This window comes from Crocuta crocuta, unplaced genomic scaffold (assembly GCF_008692635.1).
Source record: "Crocuta crocuta isolate KB4526 unplaced genomic scaffold, BGI_CrCroc_1.0 scaffold16, whole genome shotgun sequence".
In the NCBI taxonomy this organism is placed as follows: Eukaryota; Metazoa; Chordata; class Mammalia; order Carnivora; family Hyaenidae; genus Crocuta; species Crocuta crocuta.
The window spans coordinates 4,896,442-4,918,718 of record NW_027531893.1 but is presented as its reverse complement, the minus strand read 5'-3'; the positions used below and the strand labels follow the sequence as shown (position 1 = coordinate 4,918,718).

General features: G+C 41.3%; 1 protein-coding gene across 1 annotated transcript in view; it reads right to left on the bottom strand.

Moving 5' to 3' along the window:
- Positions 1–22,277, bottom strand: part of RBFOX1 (RNA binding fox-1 homolog 1) — a 1,463,629-nt gene that overhangs the window by 1,198,030 nt on the left and 243,322 nt on the right. Inside the window, exon 2 of the mRNA XM_077773235.1 lies at positions 13,046–13,108. Coding sequence (XP_077629361.1) covers positions 13,046–13,108 — 63 coding nt within the window. The remainder of the gene's footprint in view (positions 1–13,045; positions 13,109–22,277) is intronic.

Here is a 22,277-nt window from a genome sequence, read left to right as displayed (position 1 = left end):
CTGCCCCTCTCCCACTCATGTTCTGTTTCTCTCAAAAATAAACATTTAAAATTTTTTTTAAATACAGAAATGACATCAACAAATGACACTGGGATCAATAATGAAATACACTGAATACTTACAGCATGATTTCAAGTGACACTAAGATCTACTAGGATGGCCCATGCTTGGTAAGGTGCAGCTAATATACTGATTCACATATGCTCTATAATTTCATGGAAAGAAGAGGGCATAGTCAATGAAAGATTTATCTTTATCTTTTCCAACACTGATATACTGTTGTAGTCCATGGCATGCTTTATGCTGACTTACTTTTCTTTGAACATCTAGAATGTTCCGTGTAACTCACCAAAAAAGTATAATGGAGAGCATTTTCTCCACGCACCACCCTGCCCCAACACCACCAATGCAGCCTTGAGAAGCCCTGACCAGCATCCGTGTGTGGGTGCGCTCACATGTGTGCATGTGCATATGTGAAGACAGCACTCTGTGCTGTGATACAAACATTTCATAAAGGAGAGCACTGATGTTCAGAGAGGTTAAGTAAATTAAGCATAGTAACAGAGTCACTGATGTTTAATGTTCAGTGTTATTCTTGCTGTCCCTAACAGCATTGCCTATTAATGTAGCTTACAATTGCTACTCAGCCTTTCTAATATATGCTTGAAGCATTCATATGTTCTGAAATCTTGGCTCCTCATAGAGAGTGTAAAGTCTTATTTATGTTTTGCAATTATTTTTCCCCTTTAGTTTGGCTAAAATGCCTCACGCAGTGACAGGTACATAATAAGCACTCAGTAAATGCACGCTGATTGAATTTAGCTTTTCCCACCTTATATGTTGCGTGAAAGTCTCTTAATATGGCTTTCATTATTATAGCTATTGATTCAATTATTCTTCCTTAAATCTCAAACGAAGCAGGCCACCCCAGCTCCCAGGCATTCACATATTAGTGGTGTCTTCATTTGTCTTCCATTTATATCTAACTAAATTAATTATTTTCCTGTTACCTCACACCCCATTGGTGTTACACAAACCGCTGAGACGTTCCTATCTCCTGCAGGGATCACTCATATCTTTTCAGCAGCCTGTTGTAACACAGGTGACAGAACTATTAAGAATGTCAGCCTTCAATGCATGAAGAACTTCTGTAAAGCAAACGGTGTCATCTGAGGTAAAACTTGTGAGAGCAGCAAAGGGGAATGCAGGAGCCAACCAACAGGACTAGCTCCAAGCAAATTTTAATAGGGGAAGAAGAAACAATTTAGCCATTCCTGGGACAAAAAAAGAAACAAAAACAAAAAGAAAACCACTTTCATGATTTCTGCAGTACTTAGAATATACTGGGGATGGCCACTGATGCACTAAAGAACTAAGCAAATGGCTGGATTTTACAAAATGTTGAAGAGATAATGATGATGATGATGATGATCATGATGATGGATGGAAGGATAGGTGGATGGATGGATGGATGGATGGATGGATGGATGGATGGATGGATGAATGGATGGATGGATGGATGGAGAGGCAGACAGATAAGATCCCTGAACTTTTTTCTGTTCCCACATTTAGAACCCCATGCCAAGCCAATATCATTCCTCCTTCCCAGACTATTTCAATACAGCTCTTAACTATTCCTGTTTCCGCTTGGCTTCAGTATAAAAGCCAGAGTAATACTTTTAAAAACCTAAATATAATCATATTTCTTACTTTTTTTGGATCCCTTGATGGTTGCCCAATGGCATTTACAATAAAATCTAAAATCTGACCTTTGATGAATATTTCTTCCTATCAGCTCTTTTAACACTGTCTCAGTACTCTGTTCTAACCACACCTTCTTTTACTTCTTCATAACCCCAATGTCTTGCCACAGCCCAGAGACTCTTCCCTAGAATGTTTCAACTTAAATATCAATTCTTTGATCACCCAAATTAAATTACTATACTCTGCATGACTCTCATAACATGCTGAGTGTTTGTCACAGTGCTTACTACAATTTATAATTATACATTTATTTGTATAACTGTCAGAGAATTTAAGCCCATGGGTTGGAGAAACTTGCTTGTCTTATTTCTTACTGTGTCCCTAGCAGCTAGAACCATGCCTGGCAAAGAAGAGCACTTGATATGTATTTGTTGAGTGAATGAAAGCCTCAGCCACCTGCTTGATACAGCAAGAGAGCAATTCCAAAAGATATGAGGAAGAGAATCACAGGAACGGTAGGCCAGCTCTGATTCTTCACCTTTGATGACATCTCTAATCAAAACTCTCACAGGGGTAACAGAGGGCTGTCAAAGTACTGTCAGTGACTTTGAGCTCAGCACAGTGAGGGTTGCTGAGGGGGATGCAAAGAAGCACAAGGCTTCTGTGCAGCTGTGCGCACCTGCAGGCTCTTCAAACATGTCTGCCGAGTCAGCCTTAGAGAAGAAGCTTACAGTCTGTGTCAGCCACCACCGTACGGTGGCAGGACCGTGTGCTCTGAATAATAAGGCATTTTTTTTTTTTTACTTTAGACTGAAATACTTATAATCCTTTAACTAGCCCATCCCCACAATTCCTTATTGAAATATGTATTGAAATTAATATGTGAAAACTCATGTATATATGTAAACACACACACATATTTGTCTGTCTATCTATCTATCTATCTATCTAATCTCAAAGGTACAATTCAGTTCCTTGCTTGTTAGTGCTTCATCTGTGTTTTTTGTTTTATTCCTCAGACTGAAACTTCAGATACAACCCACTGGAAACCTTGAGGGAATGTCAGATGACCATGAGGCTACAGGCATATTGGGCATCAGAAAACTCAGGGCTGTGGCTCTCTACTTTGGCTGTACTTGTTTGATGCACAGTCCCTTGTAACCACAGAGAACGTTTCAGGTTTCATGTTCATAGTACACTGTACTTCATGTTCTTATTCTTTCTTGCGTAGAGAAAAGAACATGGCATGAGAACTCTATAGTAGAATTGTTTTTCCTTATTTGTACCAGTCATCCATTTCATCTATCTTTTAGAGAAGTAAACTTACAAATATAACCTAGACATTAGAGGAGATGGTTAGGCACCACCCTTCGCAAACCCCACTGAAACGAAAACTCCTTGCCGCGCACTATTTCCTTGATGAAATGTACGGTCCCATGGGCACTTGCGACCCAGGGTCAGGCATACTGAAAGAGGTCAGTGCACTAGTCAGAGGTGTGGCCTCTAAAGCTGAAACCCAGCTTCAAGTCTTGCAAGCCATCTGACTCTGAGCAATCCACACAGGGTCAGTTTTCTCATCTGTAAAACAGCAGTAATTTGCAAGACCCATCTTACTAGGTCATTGTGAGGATAATGCATGAGGCAATGCATGCAAAATGCGTAACCCACGGCCAGGCCCATGAGCAGATTTCCCACATATCAGCTATTTATCTTCAGAAGTGCAGAGGACAGCACCTGTTTTCCACTGCATGGATTTAGGCAGGAACTGAGCACTTCACAGAACTTCCCTTAAAAGCTCACTCTTGAAAACATTTTAACAGTTTTGAAGGAAAGGGTTAATTTTATTCTTCAGGGGGTAGGGGTATGGGGTAGATACAGGGATAAAGTTACAACAAACCAAAGGGTTTCAAACTGAACTTTAGTAACAGCTACGGATTCCTCTGGGTCCCCTCCCTTCATAGAGCTAACCATGAGGCTTCTCTAACTAAAATGGAGCATTATTTTTGCTACTACATTTGCTAAATCAATCACTGCCAAAGTTACGTTCTCAGAGTCCCACTTTCCACCCCAAAAGGCTTTTCCCAAAAAGAACCCTCTCCCTGCAAAAAGGAGGGTTTTTTTTTTTTTTTTAATCTTTACAAGAAACCTGTGGGTTGCCATGGTCATCTTCATTACAGAAGAGGGAACTGGGGCTGGGAAAAATTAAGTAACTTTTCCAAGTTTGCAAAAGTGGTAAAAAGAGAGCCAAGATTTGAATCTCCATTTGTCTGTCTTAATGTCTTGTGCTTTTCTCATTCAGACAAGCATCCTTTACTGGAATCTCAATGAACTGCAAGCTGTGACCCATTGGGTTTCTTGGGCACACAGCCCAAAGACTGACAGCTTATTTGTCTTAGCAATGCAAAGCTTTTGTGAACTTGAGCCAAAAATTTTTTCAGTGTGTGATATGCTCCACAAACTAGACTGATTAACAAGTTCTTATACCTGAATTTATGGGCGTAACAAGTATATCTAAGACTCAAGAGCCATTGGACTCCTGATTTCCAAACTCACAAAACTCTTGTCAACAGATAGCATCAAAGAGAGATTCCAAAATTCCACTAGTTTCAGAAATAATGTCTTGTGCCAGAATGCATGGATTCTGGAGTTTCTTTTTCCTTAAGGCTCTAACGGGTCACAAAGGAATTATTTTTGTAATCTGGCTTCTCCCTCTATTCTGTGAGTTCCTTGAAGGTAAAGAGTCGACGTGATTCATATCTCTAACCCCATTTAACCCGAATCCTCATTCTAGGCAACTAAGACATAGGCAGCTAAGAGGAGGAAGCCCAAAAGACAATGAGCTGGCTATAAATCACCAAAGCCCATTTTGAAAAGCGATTTAGGGATAAGCATCCAAAGTCATAAAGATGCTTATATCCTCTGACTGTACAATTCCTCTCAGGGGTATTTATCTTTAGGAAGTTAGCCCAAGGAAGAAAACTCTACAGATCCTGAGTGATTAACTCTGGTAATAGTGGTGTTAGTGAGAAGAGCAGAAACGTCTTAGATAGTCCAGAGTTAAGAAATAAAACATTACCCTGATGATACATTGTATAACCCTTAGAATTATGATCATAGGGAGTATTAGAGCAAAAGAAAGCACAAGCTACAACTTAAGAGAAGAAATAACAGAAATTATAACACCAAATCACAAGCCCATGATGATGACAGTTTTGGAGCATACATCTGGAGAGGGATTGCAAGGCAATGTGGGAAAGGGATTAAACCAGCTTCGTGGCAGCAGCACATGCTAGAACAGTTCAGGCACAGGTAAACCTTGTTGCCTCAATGTCTTTAGAGAAGAGTTTGGATTATGTTCTGAAATGAAAGGCAGGCACTTGGAGCAGAGCCCTGGGTGAGAGAGCACATCTTTGCATGCAAGACATGGAGATTCCCCTTCCTGGAGCCAGACCCACACCGGCTGTAGTGTGTGATTACACTCTCAGACCATCTGCTCAGGGGCTGCGAAGGCAGCCGTGTGTCCTCCTGCCTGGACGCCAGGAGGACACCGATCACTAGTCAATCTGCTTGAAATTGCCTCCGATGATTAGTGTGTAATGACTCAGGTAGGTCATGGCCAGGGACGTTTCTGTTATTAATGCATTAGCAGCTGTAAATGGGCATTGATTCTGCACAGAGTGCAGGTTTATGGACTTGGTGGGGAGAGTCTGGCCCTGTGGAGTGTAAATGGTCATTGCTGGGGGAGGAAGCACCCTGCAAGGGCACTGTACTTCAGGGAAGGGTAAGGAAGGCCAGCCAGCTCTGAGAGGAAAACCCTGACCTAAGAATATGGAAAAGAAGAATTTACATGTAACAGGAACTCTCCCACATTTGAGACAGATCTAATCACATCCTTGGATTCTGAGCCCAACATATACCCCTGTCTATGATTGGCTAGTCCGTGATAACCAATACAGCTTGGGTTGTTTTATTTATTTTGAACTGTATTTTATAATTTTACCATACATTCAGGGTCCCATTCATTTTAACATCCTCACATTCAGCAAAGATGCAACATGATAATTTAACTAAACCTACTTGTAAGTGAATGGATGAATGATTGAATGAATGAATGAATGATAACGTTATCAAGGTAAGAGTGTTGACTTAACTATTAATGTCATGGCACCCTGAGCTGCAATGTTCCACAATACAGTTTTTCAAGATAATTTATCCTTCTTACCTAGAGAGACCAGGTCCAATGAGTGATTCAACTCACCAATTCTCATGCATGCACAGGTAGCCTAGTAGATTCTCAGTTATGTAATTGTTCTGAATAGTTCTCAGTGCTACCATTGATTTACCTCTGACCGTATGCCCAGCACACAGTTGGGCGTGGCAGTTTCTGAGGCAAGAATATTCATCTGTGAAAATAAGTGCTTGGATTCTAAAGAAATTAGCCACATGATTTTAAAAAACATATTCCGGGGGAGCCTGGGTGGCTTAGTCGGTTAAGCGTCCGACTTTCGCCTAGGTCATGATCTCGCGGTTCGTGGGTTTGAGCCCCACGTCGGGCTCTGTGCTGACTGCCAGCTCAGAGCCTGGAGCCTGTTTCAGTCTGTGACTCCCTCTCTCTCTGACCCTCCCCTGCTCACGCTGTCTCTCTCTCTCTCTCCTAGAAATAAATAAAACATTTAAAAAAAAATAAAATAAAAAAAATAAAAAACATATTCCGGCTGTCAGCACAGGACAGAGTTTATCCTTTTTCTATGGAGCTTCTTAACAGAAATCTGTAGCATCCTTCATTTAGAAAAACCAAATTCCTTGTTTCTATAACTTATTAATCAGCGATTCTTGTTTTCCTTTTTTCTTTGCAATTTCCAGCCATTGCTACAGGTTCACCAGCATCTCAGATGAACAACCTCACATTATAATGCAGGGTAGAAACAGCAAGTAGATCTAATCTTTAGCTTAACTGAAGGGATTCAGCAGAAACCCCAAGTCATTGTTTCATTGTTGTCCTTAGGTCATTCTACTGGGAACTGATGAATAATTAGGATGAATACAAAGATTTTACTTCTTAGATGTTCCACTAGAAGAGGCTACAGGCAAATCTGCTTTCATTTCCTTTCACTCTATAATGCAACCCATGGATGTGGATCAAACCGTACCAATATCAGTTTACTAATACAGTAAAGAGAAAGCAAAATATCACTAATATACTAGTCCCAGACCTACTTAATATATTCGCTTTCTTGTCCAGAAGAAAATGTGTTCATTTTTGCCTACAGGTTGGAGGCAGAGAGGAGCCACTGCTGGTAATACTCATCACTTGCTGTCTTGCCGAGATACTTCCCTTCAATCTTCTCTTCTATGGCCTCATTTCTGTCTTTCTTGTTTATTTACTAAATTCCAAGTTGGAAGGGTCTTAGTTACACACTATTCTAGTTAAATTCCTTAATGTTATTGTTATTATTTAATGAAGAAATCTAAGTCAGATTGGTCAATGTGTTAAGGATCATGTGGTCACTTCACAAAGTGGCACCTGGGTGGCTCAGGTAAATTCATTCTCTATATATGCACTTGGCACCTATGCCAATAGCGGGGATAGAGAAGTAAGCAAGAAAGACACACATCATGCCTTCAGAGATCCTCTAGTACAAGTGGAGGAGGCAGATTATGCACAAGCAATAAATACAATAATTAGAGCACATGAGAAGTGCTATGGAATACTTAAGCTGGGTGAAATGTTGAAGGATAATGAGCCAGATAGAGAGTGGGTACCACTTAAGGTTCTCTTTTTTATTTGTTTAAAGTTTATTTATTTATTTATTTATTTAGAGAGAACACAAGTAAGGGAGGGGCAGAAAGAGAGGGAGAGAAAGAATCCCAAGCAGGCTCTGCATGCCATCAGCGCAGAAGCCCGGCATGAGGTTCAATCCCACAAACCATGAGATCATGATCTGAGCCAAAATCAAAAGTCAGATACTTAACTGACTGAGCCACCTAGGCACCCCTTCTCTCTCTTTTTTTTTTTATTTTATATTTTTATTTATTTCTAGGAGAGAGAGAGAGACAGTGTGAGCAGGGGAGGGTCAGAGAGAGAGGGAGATACAGACTCTGAAATAGGCTCCAGGGTCTGAGCTGGAGCCCGACGTGGGGCTCGAACCCACGAACCGCGAGATCATCACCTAAGCGAAAGTCGGACGCTTAACCGACTAAGCCACCCAGGCACCCCTTCTCTCTCTTTTTTTTTAAAAAAAATATTTTGGAGAGAGAAAGAGAGAGAACAAGTAGGGAAGGGGCAAAGACAGAATTCCAAGACTGCTCGATCAGCACAGAGACCAATGCTTAAACTCATGAACCTGAAACATGAGATCATGACCTGAACCAAAATCAAGAGTCAGACATTTAACCAACTGAGCCACCCAGGTGCCCCTGGGCTTCTCTCCTTTTTAATCCATGGCCTGAAATTCTACAATCATACACAATTTCCTTGTAACTTGGATTCTTTTTTTTTTTTTATCTTCCTCTGTTCTAACAATAAGGGAGTGAAAGAAAATGTTTTTTCTTTTTTTTTTTTAACTTATCTTCCTAGACTCTCTTGCTTCACAGTCTCATATGTTCATTAAATCAAAAAGATCCCCTGAGTTCCTATTCCCTTTCTAGAAGAAGGAAGCCAGGAGGAGCAGGAAGGATTTTACCCAGCTTACTATGCAGCAGCTTAAGACAGACAAGAGATACACATATGGAATGTGTGAACGTGGATGTCTGGTGGTGGGTGGTCAAGTGTCAGAGCATATGGGAAGGTCAAAAGAGGGTGTCTCGTGGTGCCCTCTACACCATGAGACTCTAAAATGAACTGGCATGAAACCACCCTAAGCCTGGCCATCATTTAAATGAATGCTCTTACATTGCTCCTGTTCTTGCTTTCTCTCCCTCCTATATTCAGCCGATGGCTGACCTCTCTCATTTCTAGCCAATATGCTGACTTTTAACCACTTTCTGAAGATAACCATTGCTCTTTCTCTTTCTGTTCTCCATTATGCTGTTCTACTATTTGTCTGCTCCACAGAGTCCAGATTCCAATAATATTATCATGGGGTCACACCTCTACACTGAAAACAGACTTAGTATTTTCTTTACCCTACAAGAGGAATCAAGGAATTAAAGTAGACATATTCATCAGGAGGCTCTTAACTGAGATGTATACCAAAGTGTATAGTAAGAATAAGGAAGGGTTACTCTTACTGGTAAGACCACAGGTAACAAATTTTGGAGTCAGGAAGTAAACACATTCGGAAGTCAAGAGATCAACATGTTTGGTTGAAATACGTTACCTAGGGATTCTCAGAGAGAAGGCAGAATGTTAGAAAGAAACTAGCTAACTGAACAAGTAGCTAAATGATATTCATGTTTTGGGAATATTACTCTTCCAACATGTAGGATGGAGTCCAGGTGATGGTAGCTTTAGGCATTGAAACCACAGCCACTTGAGGAAGTAGCACCAGGAGTGATATGCCAACAGAGGGAATGGAAATGAGGGTTCTAGGAGGTGTAGATCAAAGCCTCACTCCTCTCATAGTGGTGGGTGATGAACAGGACAAAGTCAGTGGTGACTGAAGCTTGGGACTGGGGTACCTGGTGACAGAGTGGTGTCCAGAGGGGAGAGCATAGGGTATGTCTGATCGCAGTGTTAGGCATTTGGAGTCCAAAGTGACAGCAGAAGTAAGTGAAGATATAGACCAATCTGTGCTGCACAGGACACTGAAATTCAGAGATACATTTGGAGTCTGTTGTTCTAGGCCTATCTAGGTCTTGACAAAGCAGAGGCCATAGCTTTGAACAAGAATTAGAATAGGGAGTATAAGGCAAAGGCAGCCATCATGGAGATCCGGGCAGGTCTACTGTCTACAGTCAATTCTGTTTCTCCCACTCACATAACACTCCATCAGAAAGTGAGATATGTCCATCCATCTATTCATCCTTCCATGTGCCTACCCCTAGCTATGTCCAGCAAGTACTGTTGACCTACTATGGACTGTACTTCAGTAGATGTTGTGGCTATAATCAGAAGTCATATGCTGTCTAATAACCAGTGTATGATACGCACCAACTAGTGAGAATGAACACATTCTATGGCATTGGAGGACCATTAATTCTTTCATTCTGGATCATGGGTTCATGTAGGGGCATAATGCATATGGAATCGCAGGGAATAAAGTTGCTTAGGGGCCTTGGGACAGCAGCAATTTACCAAACAATGTCCACACTGGTATTTACCAGCTGAGTATCCGCCTGAATGCAAGGATGGAAATTTCAGAACCGGACCCTTGTATTCACAGGATCTCCAGTCTTGAGCTGGCCTGTCCAATGTGATATATTATTACTAGCCACACGATACTGTTTAAATTTAAAATAACTAAAAATAAACAAAATGATGTATTTAGTTCTCTGGTTACATTAGCCACATTTCAAGTGCTCACTTGCCATACATGGGCTAGTGGTTACCATACTGGACAGCACAGATAAAAGAAGATTTCTATCACAACAAAGAGTTCTTGTGGATAGGACTGGACAAAAGAAAAAGACAAATGTTAAATTAATTTTTGGTCAATTAATTGATTAATTATAATTCTGATATAGCGTGCCATTGGAAGTCTAATCTGAAAAGAAATAGAGATCTAAGGAAGGCTTAGACCAATTTAAAAGTTGTAAGAAATTAGGGGCGTGTGGAGGGTTCAGTTGGTTAAGTGTCTGACTCTTGATTTCAGCTCGGGTCATGATCTCATAGTTTGTGGGATTGAGCCCTGCATCGGACTCCATGCTGACAGCATGGAGCTTGCTTGGGACTCTCTTCTCTTTTCTTCTCTCTCACTTCTCTCTCTCTCTTGCCCTTTGCCCCTCCTCTCCCTCTCTCTGCAAAATTAAATAAATAAACTTTTAAATAAATAAATAAACAATAAAAAGTTACAGGAAATTACTCTGGAGGCTGAAATTCAACAAATGACTCTACAACCAACAGCCTCCTATAGCTCCCCTTTGTGTATATAGGCCACAAAGGGATGTGGAGAGCTAAAATCCTACATGGATGTCAGATTGTGCAAGCTAACTCTCTATCATATATATCAGCCATTCTGTGTCAAAGGGCACCAATGCAAATGGAACATTCTGGAAAAGATTAAACAATGAAAGATAACCAGACTTTGGAAGTAGTAAATGGACACCGGTTTTCTAAAGCCAGCAGAGACCTCAAAACCCTAATTCTGACCAAGGTAGGGTAGCCACACCAGTGCAGGCACAACGTTAGATGTATACAAATTGTAAATGCAGAGCTTTTGCTCCCAGTAAAATCCAATGAGGAGCAGCTTCCTAAGCAGCAATGCTACTGGTGAGGAGAGCCCAAAACCCAGACACATGGTCAGTATAGGGGTCAGGCCATCTGCTTTCCTGATCACCAAGCCACCCTCTGGAACTCGCTCTCTGTTCTAGGGGAAGTGACCTCTTAGCCTTCGATGCTGACTGAGATTCACTGCTCCAAGGGAAGCCAGTACCACAAGTAGAACACCGAAATCTATTAGGTACCCAGGAATTGGGCAGCTGCTCTAAATATCCCCAGTGAAGAGTTTTTTCCATTTCTTCCTCTTTTATTTTTTTAAATTATCAGATATCTACACACTGGTGTGGAGTAGCAAATTAATAATTTTTTTTTCTCTTTAGACTGCAATCGTAGATATGGAAATACCATACCCAAAGACAAATTAACATGAGCTCCTTACAACGCTGTACTAATTATCTCGGGGACCAGAGCCTCCCCTAGGTTAGAAATTTCAGCCCCAATCCAGGGATGGAACATGAATTCTTTTCTGAGAAGCAGTAATTTGTATCATGTTGAGAAGGTAGAAAGGTGAGAGGGTCACATATAATCTGAAAACCCATCCTTGAAACCTTCCTCCCTCCAGCTCTACCCTGCCTGCTCCAGCACCACAAAGTCATCTATGAGAAGAAAAGGAAGGATACATTGCTTGAAACAGAAGAAGATAAAGAAACATGCATATTTAACTTTATACCAAACAGATTTCATGCCAAACAGCCTCTCCTTTCCACTTATAAAACCTCGCAGTTTTCAGAAAATGCTGTAGTCTGAACTTCAAAGGCATTGAAAGATAGATGTGGCATGTAGGGAATTAGACACGAAATTTCCTTTATTATTGGGAACAAAAGCTGTGGGTCTAATCTCCTGTGTGATACAAGCTTTAGCTGATCAGGGTCACACTGAGTCACTCTGATATTGCAAACAGCAAATACAGCATCTTTTCATTTCTTTCTGCCTCCTCCTCCTTCGACCATTCACATATGCAAATTCCATAGCAAAAAGGGGAGTCATGCAGTACCACTGAGGGCAAAAGAATTCCCTTTGATCAGCCTCTTCTAGGCCTGGAGTCTCACAACCTCTGATTTCACCTGCCCCTTTATGATATTTGATGTATCAAATTATACACCACCCATCTGAGAAGCAGAACGTACATTTTAAAATTCTCAAACCTTATGAAGGAAGCTAGCTACATCTTGAAAAAAAAGAAAATATTTCCTTTAGTTAGCCTTTTGATACTGTGATATTTGTTGTTAAATGATTACAGATTGTTTTTCACCAGCAGAAGTACCACAGAGGAGAGCTGATGTCTTGTGTACCAACGCCACCACCTCAAAGGCTCATAGTATCATAAAGTATAAAAAATAAGGGTTGGGGAAATCAGAGAAAATACTGCTGGCTTCACCAGAAATAAAGTCCTTGGGCACAATGAGAAAGGCAGACGACAGAAAGTGCTTACCTGCTAAAAACAAATGAAATTTCTGAAATGTACCCCCTGCATCTTAAAGTACAGAATTTCTTTTTCTGCAGTAATTTTTATATAGTAGGAATGTATTCTGGTGCAAAATGAATTGTTCTTAAATACTTCAAGAAATATGTGGTCTCACTAACTGATCTGTTTTTGCTGGCATTTCTTTCTACTTTGCAGGGTCGTGCAGCTGGGAAAGAGGGACAAGATATCTCTTCATGAGAAAAGCTTAGGGAACAAACGGACAACAAAAGCACATTTTAATCTAACCCCTAGCCAGCAGTGGGAGGGTTAATCCCCCGAGGTGCATACACATTTCCTGTGTTCCTTGTGGGGGTTCTGCCTGGCACACCCTCCTCTCACCTCTGAATCCAATGCAGGGGTGCAGAAAAGAAAGACACAGGCAGGCAGCACAGTGTTTGTGGGAACTTCAGGCCTGCAGAAGAGAGCTTTTCATTGCGAACACGATCAAAGAAATAGATGTATTTATGTAATGAAGGTTCAAAAGCGGTCGCACTTACTGAATGCTGAGCCCGATCAAGGAAGCTGTAAGTCCCACTGGCATGAGTTCTTTGAGCAGTTTCCTAGGAAAGAAGAGAGGGGGAGACTTGAGTTTCGAGGAATGTACTCTCCTATTGTGCCTGCACCTGTTTTGTCATCGTCATTTCTGGCTAACCTCTAAAATAGGCTCTTGATGAAATGGTGTATTTTACAACGATGGTGGTGATGATGGAAAGGATTAAGATCAAGTCTTTCAATATATTTTCTTTTAATTTTTTCACACTCTGATTAGGAAGGTATTACTATTTTCTCTGTTCAGAAGAGGAAACCAAAGTCCAGACAGCTCAGGTAAGTTGCACAAAGTATGCATGAAGGTAGTAGAGCCCTGATTTGAATGTGGCAACTGAATACCAAGTTTAAAACCAGTCTGTTATGCATGGACCTTCTACAGTGAGCTCTATGCCACAGGATGTGTTCAAAGAAAGATGAGATGCCAATCTGTCAGAGATATTATTATGGGTTTTCCTGCCTGGAGTTAGACAAAATGAGATAAACTATCTTTTCAACTCTAGTACTCTAGGATTCTATAATGCTCAATCCTATGATGGCTAACACTCAAAGTGACTGTGATACAAGGTGTCCCATCAATAATCAATCTCATAAATACGGCTATCATCTCCCAATCAGAAGGAGCAAGATCCATGTACACTACCAAATACCACCCAAACTACAAATGGCCGTTATAATTTTGTATAATTCAGTGAGTTGGGGGAGAGGTCATCTCCAACTGGAAAGATTTACTAATAGATCTGAGAGACTTACAGGGCATCCTGTACCCAAGAGAGTTGATCCTGACTCGTTCTCACTCTGGGAGAAATGGAAGTAGCAGAGATGAGATTGGTTTTCAGGGTTCTAGAATCCTGATCTAGTGTTCCATTATTTCTCGAGTAGTGACACAGTGTATGCCCAGATTCAATGTAACTCACAAGTTTCAGAGCTTAATTATACACACTATTAACAGATATATGTTTGGAAAATATGTTCTTTTCCTTAATATCTTTTTTTAATTTTTTCAATGTTTATTTATTTTTGAGAGACTGAGAAAAACATAGAGTAAGCAGAGGAAAGGCAGACAGAGAGGGAGACACAGAATCTGAAGCAGGCTCCACGCTCTGAGCTGTGAGCACAGTGACCTATGTGGGACTCAAACTCAGGAACCATGAGATTATGACCTGAGTTGAGGTCGGATACTTAACCAACTGAGCCACTCAGGTGCCCCTCTTAATAGCTTAATATGATGGAGTTTTTATTTTCAATTTGGTGAGCCCACTGGTGTTGATGAATTACAGCATCTGAGAATACAGAGTGATTCCAAATTACTAAAAAGAGAGATTTGCATTTAGAGAAGCCTGAGAGTATACACAGCCATGAAGTGGTAAGGATGGTGGCGACAGTGGTCATTTATCTGCCCTTTGTTCCTTCCTTCTGTTCATCCATCCATCCCAGTCATCCATGGCTCTGCTACTTACTATTCTGTGACCTTGACGAAGTCACTTAACTTTTCTTGGTCTCAACTTCCTCATCTATAAAATGAGAATAAATATAGTACTTATCTCAAGAGGCTGAGATAAGTATTAGAAGTTAGTATTTATAAGATGCTTATTTAGCATTATCCTGGCACAAAGTCAATGCCATTTAAACATTTATTATTATTACTGAAGTATAGCTGAAATACAATATTTTATATTTCATGTATATAACATACTAATTTGACAATTATATACATTATAAAATGCTTGCCACAATAAATTTAGTTACTACCTGTCACCATACCAAAGTTATTATAATACTATTGACTATAGTCCCTATGATGTACTTTTCATCCCATGACATTCATTTTATAATGAAGTTTGTATAAAAGTTTATTATTACTTATTAAGCCCCTCTTTATGCCAAGCACTGTCCTCTTGGTGCCTACAGTCCAATACGGAAGACAGATCTTAGTTAGGGATGTTGGGGAAGACTTTGCTAAGGAAGCAGCAATGGAACTGAGATCTTAATGATGAGAAGAATGTAACCATGTGAAGTGACAGAATATGATTTGAAAAAAGGAGGTAGGAAGAGTTAGGAAATGAATATTCAAAATATATAATTATGTTCTATAAATTCATAGTATGCCTCAGCTAGAGAATTATCTGTGTCCTAATAATAATAATAATAGTAATGATAATAATAATAGAAACAAGAGCAGTAGTAATAGTTTTATTGAACCCACAGTACACCCAGGCTTTGTATCAAAAACTACACGTGTCTTCTTATTTATTAAAAATAACAGCAGCTTCTATTGTCAGGTTCCACCTTCTTAACTCTTGGGCAACCTTCTCTAATTACTTCTTCCTTCCCTTCAGTCACTTACATACTCTAGGATCCAGCTAAACTGAACTACTTCAAAGACAGAAGCCTTGTTATACCTTTGGTCACATCTTTCTTCCTCAACTACCTTAATCCTGGCTCAGTTTCAACTCCTTCTTCAATGTCTACCCAAGTGTGAACTTCTCTCTGCAGCTTTCACTGACTTGTCCAGCTGGACTGAATTTCTTCCAGGGGCCCTGTGGTCTTCCATACACCCTTCTATCTGAACAGGAATCATACACTCTGACCCACTGTAGAGCTGGCTTGCTCTGGCTGTGAGCGCCTGGAGGACAAGGACAATGTTTTACTCAATTTGGTAGCCTCATCATCTGGCACAGTGCCCAGCCACTTAGCAGCGGCTCACTACACTGGACGTAATCAGCAGTGATTCCTCATTGAACCAAAGTGGTATAGCTCCAAGGAAGGGCACTGAAATTCATTCCAGAGAGAACTTCTCCCTAAGCAAAATAGTATTCACTGGTGTTCCCATACTTGGTACCCAGATGATAATGTTAACTTCTCATCCACATTAGCTTTATGCCCACACCTTTAGATCTGCTTTTAATCCAACCTGCAGTCAAAATGAACTTTATAACCACCTCCTCCCCTTACTAGCAAGAATCCATCAAATTCTCCAGGCAGATTGTTTTATAAAAGCAAACAAAGGCTGAGAACCATTGTTACAAGGTGAGAATAGAAACGGTCATTAGCAGCAATGGCACGAGACAATGAGAAAAATCTAAGATGCTCTCTAGAGTTCCAGAGGAGCTATAGATGTTAAAAACAAAACAAAACAAAAATGAACGAAGATTGTCCTGAGTTTGCAAATACTCTTGCAAACCACCTAAAGAGCAAATTGTGACCAGGGAGAACCTTGGGTCCCAGAGGAATTAGGTGGAATTCTCATCATACTGAGGCCATGCCGGAGCCAAAGGGCTGCGAGTGAACAAAATGTGAACAAAGTCAGGCAGAACAGAGGTGACTGCTCACTTCCTGCATTAGCTGCCCTCACCTCTGCACTCCATCCAAATGGACGCACAAAATAGCAAACCAATTACTTCCAAAACACTGGAGTTGATGACCCCTGGGCAGGCAGCGTGCAGTTTAACTCTCTCACTCGGTAAATCGGGCTGGTACTGGAGTGTTTCCACCCCCACAGACTGCCACAGACTGCTTGAGGATTTCCCCACTTGGATGACCGCAATAGGCTGCAGAGATCACCTTCTGTCTCTAGGCTTGCGCCTCTCATTCCTCCAAAGAGCAGGCACAACAATCTTTACAGAATGTGATTGTGACTGTACTGCTTGACTGTTTAAGCCCTGCACTGATGGCTTCTCATTCCATTCAGGACAAAGCCTATACCTTGTGACATAGCCTGATATCCTGCATGGTTTGCTTCTGGCCACAGCTCCAGCTTTATTTATTTATTAGTGAGCAGGCACACCCTCCCTCTGGACCCCTAGTGTATCAGACCCAGGGACCTTCTAGTCCTGGATCATACCTTATTCATCATCTGCCATGGGGTTACTGTACATGCTGCATCTTCGACTTGGGATGCTCTTAACACTCATTAACTCCCATTCATCATTACTTTCTTATGGAAACCCCTACTACCTGGTCTCATGAGCCCTTCTTTCACAGCACTTATCATGGCTGTCACTTAACACTCAGGTACAAATGATTTAACTGGCTGTCTCCACTATATTAGCTCCATGAGGGCAGGGGCTGTGTCTCTCTCCATCACCATTTTGACACCAGCTCTGACCACATTGTTGTGAATATGAAAGTACTTAATATATATTTGTCAAAGGAAGAATAGATGGAAGGGAGGAGGGGTGGAAGGAAAGCTTCCTCACTCTGTTGCTAACTTCAGACATGCTTTGGGTGAGTACATAGCTTCTTTGAGTTATTTCCTTCCCCTTACCCCATCTCTGCCTAGAATAGATCCGGAAATCCTGTCTGAAATATATTATCCTGGCTCCATTAGGACTGTGTTCAGTAGTAATGAAACCCTCACCGGATCTCAGTTCAATTTTCTCCCAGGAATTTGGAAGGTACTCTTCAGTTTTTGCTACTTTCTAGAACTGAGAACTCAGTAATTGTGGCATCCCCATTCTCTGCCATGTGTTCAGTGAGAAGAAGAGAAGAAGCCAGGCTCTGGAGCAAGAAAAATGGATTTGAGACAAGAATAGGCAAGACTGGAGAGGCCATGGGAGGGAGGCTTCTGAAGGGGGGGGGGGAGGACTCACTCCTATGACGGGTCATAAATATCTCCATTCTTTGAGCTACTTTGAGTGGGCTTCTGTTAATGTCAATAAAAGAGGCACATGTAAGACACTGGTCTCAAAGGGTGGCATCTCAACTAGCTAGGGGGATTCTCTACCAGTGCTTCATTCAGATTAGGAAGCTGTTTCTTAATCACTGATTGTGAGTGGGTGCACACTTTCCAAACCTACTCAGGTGTCTTAAGTTTAATGGTCCTAAAAAAGGGTCCATAGTCACATCAAACACAGTAATGCAGCCAGTACCATATGGACTGATTATGTGCAATTTGGCAATGATGGGGTGTGGAGAAGCTAGTATTGATCATATCGGGGATGGGATGAGAGTGAGCCAAGGTGGGGAGTACACGGAAGCTTCCTTAGGTTGGAGACAGAGACCCTCTCCAAGGGAATCCAGTGACTCTCAGGCATGTAAGATGAGGCTGCTGACCAATGGCCACTACTGCAGGTGGATGACTGGACCAGCCACATTTGAGCATGCAAACAATTCAGTATGTCCCTGGATTCACTATAGGATCTAGGCACGGAGAGCCCTAGACTAAGAACTGATGTGTAATTTTACTGTCCATGTGTGGTTTATTTCCTAGGGAGAGCCATGGGTTAAAGACCATCTCCCACTGTAATCACACATAAGCATTCTATGCAGCAAGGGCAGCAAGGAAGACTTTGAGAGTCGATTCTCTCACATCATCTTTTGCATCCTACCCCATCCCTTCAGATGCCTGGTCTCTGCTTGCAGTATTCCCAAAATATTCTCTTCCCCCCCCTTATATTTACTAAATGTAAGTGACTGAGCTGAACAAGAACAAAATCCAAGAAATAGTAGTTCTCAACTAAAACTGAATGCCCCATGCCCTCTACTATCACTAGCTGGTCCCGTGGTTGGGATTCTGCTCCTTCTTTGTCTCCCAGGTAAACATGTACCTATACTTCATGTCACTGGGGAGCCCTGGCCAGCCACAATACAGAGCTCCCTCTTCCCCAGTCTTAGAATTCCATTATTGATTCTGAGCACTCATCACTCATAGACAACAGTCTCTATGTCTGTTCTCTCCAATGTATTTACAGTCCTCAACACTTTAAAGCCCTAGGCTGTGATTTATTTTATTTATGAGTGATAGTACTATATAGATTTTGGACACAGAATTGGGTTCAAATTAATTCTTCCATTCATTAAGCCATGTGACTCTAAGCAAGCTACCTGACATCTCAGAGCCTCAGTTTTCTTCTCTATCAATTGGGTATAATAATGCCCTACTCAGAGAGTTGGTGTGAGGATTACACAATGTAATTACCTGGCATTGTTATTCAGTAAATGCCCAAGAATGATGCCTACTTGGTCAACAACAGTCCTTCCAATAAAAAAAAAAAAAAGTCTTAGTATGTTTTGCAAAATTTTGCCAGAGGATAAGATTATCCAGATGACTGCAACAGCAGAGGCAAGGCATACCAGTGGCTAACACAGCACCTGGCACAAAGTAGGTGCTCAATAAGATTTCTAAAAATAAAGAACTAATGAAGCTTTTCCCTTAATGATGAAGTATAACTATAGCTGCTACTCCAAGGCTTATATTTGACTTGTTATACTAAGTGCAATAAACATCAAGTAGCCTGCCTGCTGCATTTAATTTGGCTATACTCACCTGTCTAGCAAGGACGCAGGTACAGGATCTGTGACTTCCCAGTGGGAAGCTTCTTCCCAGTCTCTCTCCCTAGGGAAGCAAACTTCTACTTAAAGCTCCAGGGACCTTCGAAAGACTAACAATATTACATCCCACATGCCATCCCCCGCTTTGAGGCTTATTGTTGGTGTGTTTAATTTCCTGTCTTGCCCTTACAGGAGATTTCTAATGTTTGGGCTGTAGGGTATGTTCTGATTAAAAATAATCCTCCCAATTACGGGTTGGCATGAGCCTCCCGTCACACGCACTCTGCCACCAGCCTCTGCTTCCCTGTCAGCAATAATTGTGTCTGCAGTGCCTAACTGTAAATGAAAACCCAAGGGGCAAGTTTGGGTCCCTGGTTCCCAGGCCACACTGGATCTTTTAATTTGCACTGTCTGTCAAAAAGATGCTGCTATGTGTACTCCAAAGAAATCCTGAGACTCTCAGATTCAAGGCTAGAAAGAGCAAAGGTACCACAGCCTTCTTAGAGAAATTGTATTTGAACCCACAGAGATAACAGGGTATGTGTAAGGCAATGAGGTTCTTTTTATTCTGTTCCAAACTTTAGCTACACCTAGTACAAAAGGAAGCTGAACTCTAGGGAAATTTCAAGATGTATATATATATATATTTTTTTTTACCAAGTACATGAGATGAGACAGGACATCAAAATCAAAGTATGCAATAACAACTCTGTGAAAGAAAATATACCTGAGACCTGATTATTTTAATTTAAATATAATTAAAACTTTTTGGTGTAGAGTGAGAGGAAAGAGGGATGTTCTTTCATGTGGGAAATGCCATCAATTTCTTCTTATACAAGCAGAGAGATCACCCTATAGCCAGGCCTATGCTGGGCACTTGAAATATGGTATTGAGGCAAGCAGTGTCACTTGGAGACAGTACTGAGCGAAGTTCTGTGTTAGAAGAAATGAAGGGGAGGATAGTTTTGGTGCTCCTCTATACTCCACCTCACTGTTTGTAAGAATGGTACCTGCCCAGGAATGCACCTGGTTTTGCTCATAGTCACCTTGTTTCCCACTGGACAGGTGATAGGAAGCAGGGAGTCCTGACCCTCCGATGAACATTAGGGGCACTATCTTAGGAAATTACAATGTGGGCATGAAAACAATGTTACCACTATGTCAGCTTGTAAGCATGGCATCAGCACAGTGAGGAAGTCTGGGAACCAAGGGCATCTTCTGAGAGTAGCTGTGGCAGACAAGGAGAAAGCATAGCAGAGCAAGTTCATCTGTGGAATGCAGGGTAAATGGAGTCAATGCTGAGAGAAGCAGACGAGCCCACACTGTGGAAGGGACAGAGTGTGCCTAGCTTGTCACCTAGGCCTCAGAAGCATTCATATTTCTTATTCCACCACTCCTGATGCCCTGCTGAACATTCTACACTGAGGATGAACATGAAATACTGTGTGTCTTTCTAAGAAAGTGTGCCTTCAGCTAGCCTAGCTTAAATGAATTTCTACCCCTTCCAACACATGTTTTGGTGACCTGAGTTATCCAGGTAAGACCTACAGAGGACCATGCACAGGTTCAAGCCCAGGCAACTGTACTGATAAAGCTTGCCATAGGTAAAATCCAACACACGGCATGTTTCTGTTCATAAAGTTTTATCAGGACACGGCCACACTCGTTCAACTATGTATTACCTATGGGCATGTCCATGCTAAAACAACAAAGCTGAGTAGTTGTAATAGACCTTATGACTTAAAGACCCTAAAATATTTACTACTTTGTCCTTTATAGAAAAAGATTACCACCCCTGGATGTATAAGGCTTATACAGATTCCCATAGAGATTCACCAAGATCTAAATAAATAAATGTATAAATAATAAAAATCATAACTGTTATGATCACTATTCAATACTAAGCATCTACCATGTACTGGGCATTTTACTTGCAAAATCTCCTGTGGGCATGACATCCATTATTTCCCTTCTGGTGATGATGAACTAGGCATTAAAAAATCTGAAAGAATTTTTACCAGGTGTTACCATGAAAAATCAGTAAAGCCAGTGTCCAAATCTGGTTCTATAGGACTCTAAACATCATACTTGCAGCCGTATGTGATACACCTATAAATTTTTTTAGAGATGCTATCAAGTCTGACTTCTTTGGTGGGGCCCTGCGTCTCATTTCTAGCAGGAGAGAAAGTGTGACCGCCATCTTCACAAAGCAGCTTCCCTGAAATAGTTTCCTTTACCAATCCTACTGTGAGCCCAGAGATTTTCACATTTCCACCATTTAAAGGGGTGGCCTGTGAGATTTCCTTAGAGGTACCAGGGGTCAGAGGAAAGTAAATCAGAAAGAGAAAAGATTTTTAATTCCTGCAGACAGATTCTTAGGTTGAATGATAAAAGACCAGCAGAAATGGATTGGAACCATTAGCTGATTACTGGTATTGCACAAAACTGTTTGGAAGACAGAAATGTTCCTTCCCATCGTGGTAGAAATGGCCAGTGAGTTCTTTCCACCAAGAAGAATGAGGCTTTTTCAGCAAATGTTCATGAGTTCTCATGAACTGTGTTTACTCAAATTCATCAGTGTCTGGAGCTGGCCTGCTACAAACTTGGTATTAAGGAGACCAAGGGATCTTATCCATGTAGAAACCACAAAGCTCCTCACATAAAAAACTCAGGATGGAAATTTCTGCAGAAATTTGACACAGGAAACTCTGCTGCTTCAAGGAAAGTGATAACAGAGAGGGCTCAGTGTCACCTGCAACGTGCCAGGCTCCAGGAGAAAGTAGACACTCCCTCCCCACACACCCACCATGTGGTTTCTACCCCATGTGCTTTCAACTCTCATCTCAAATATCGCTTCCTTAGCACAGCCTCCCAGATCCCTCTCTGCAGCAAATCTAGGACAGGCTCCTT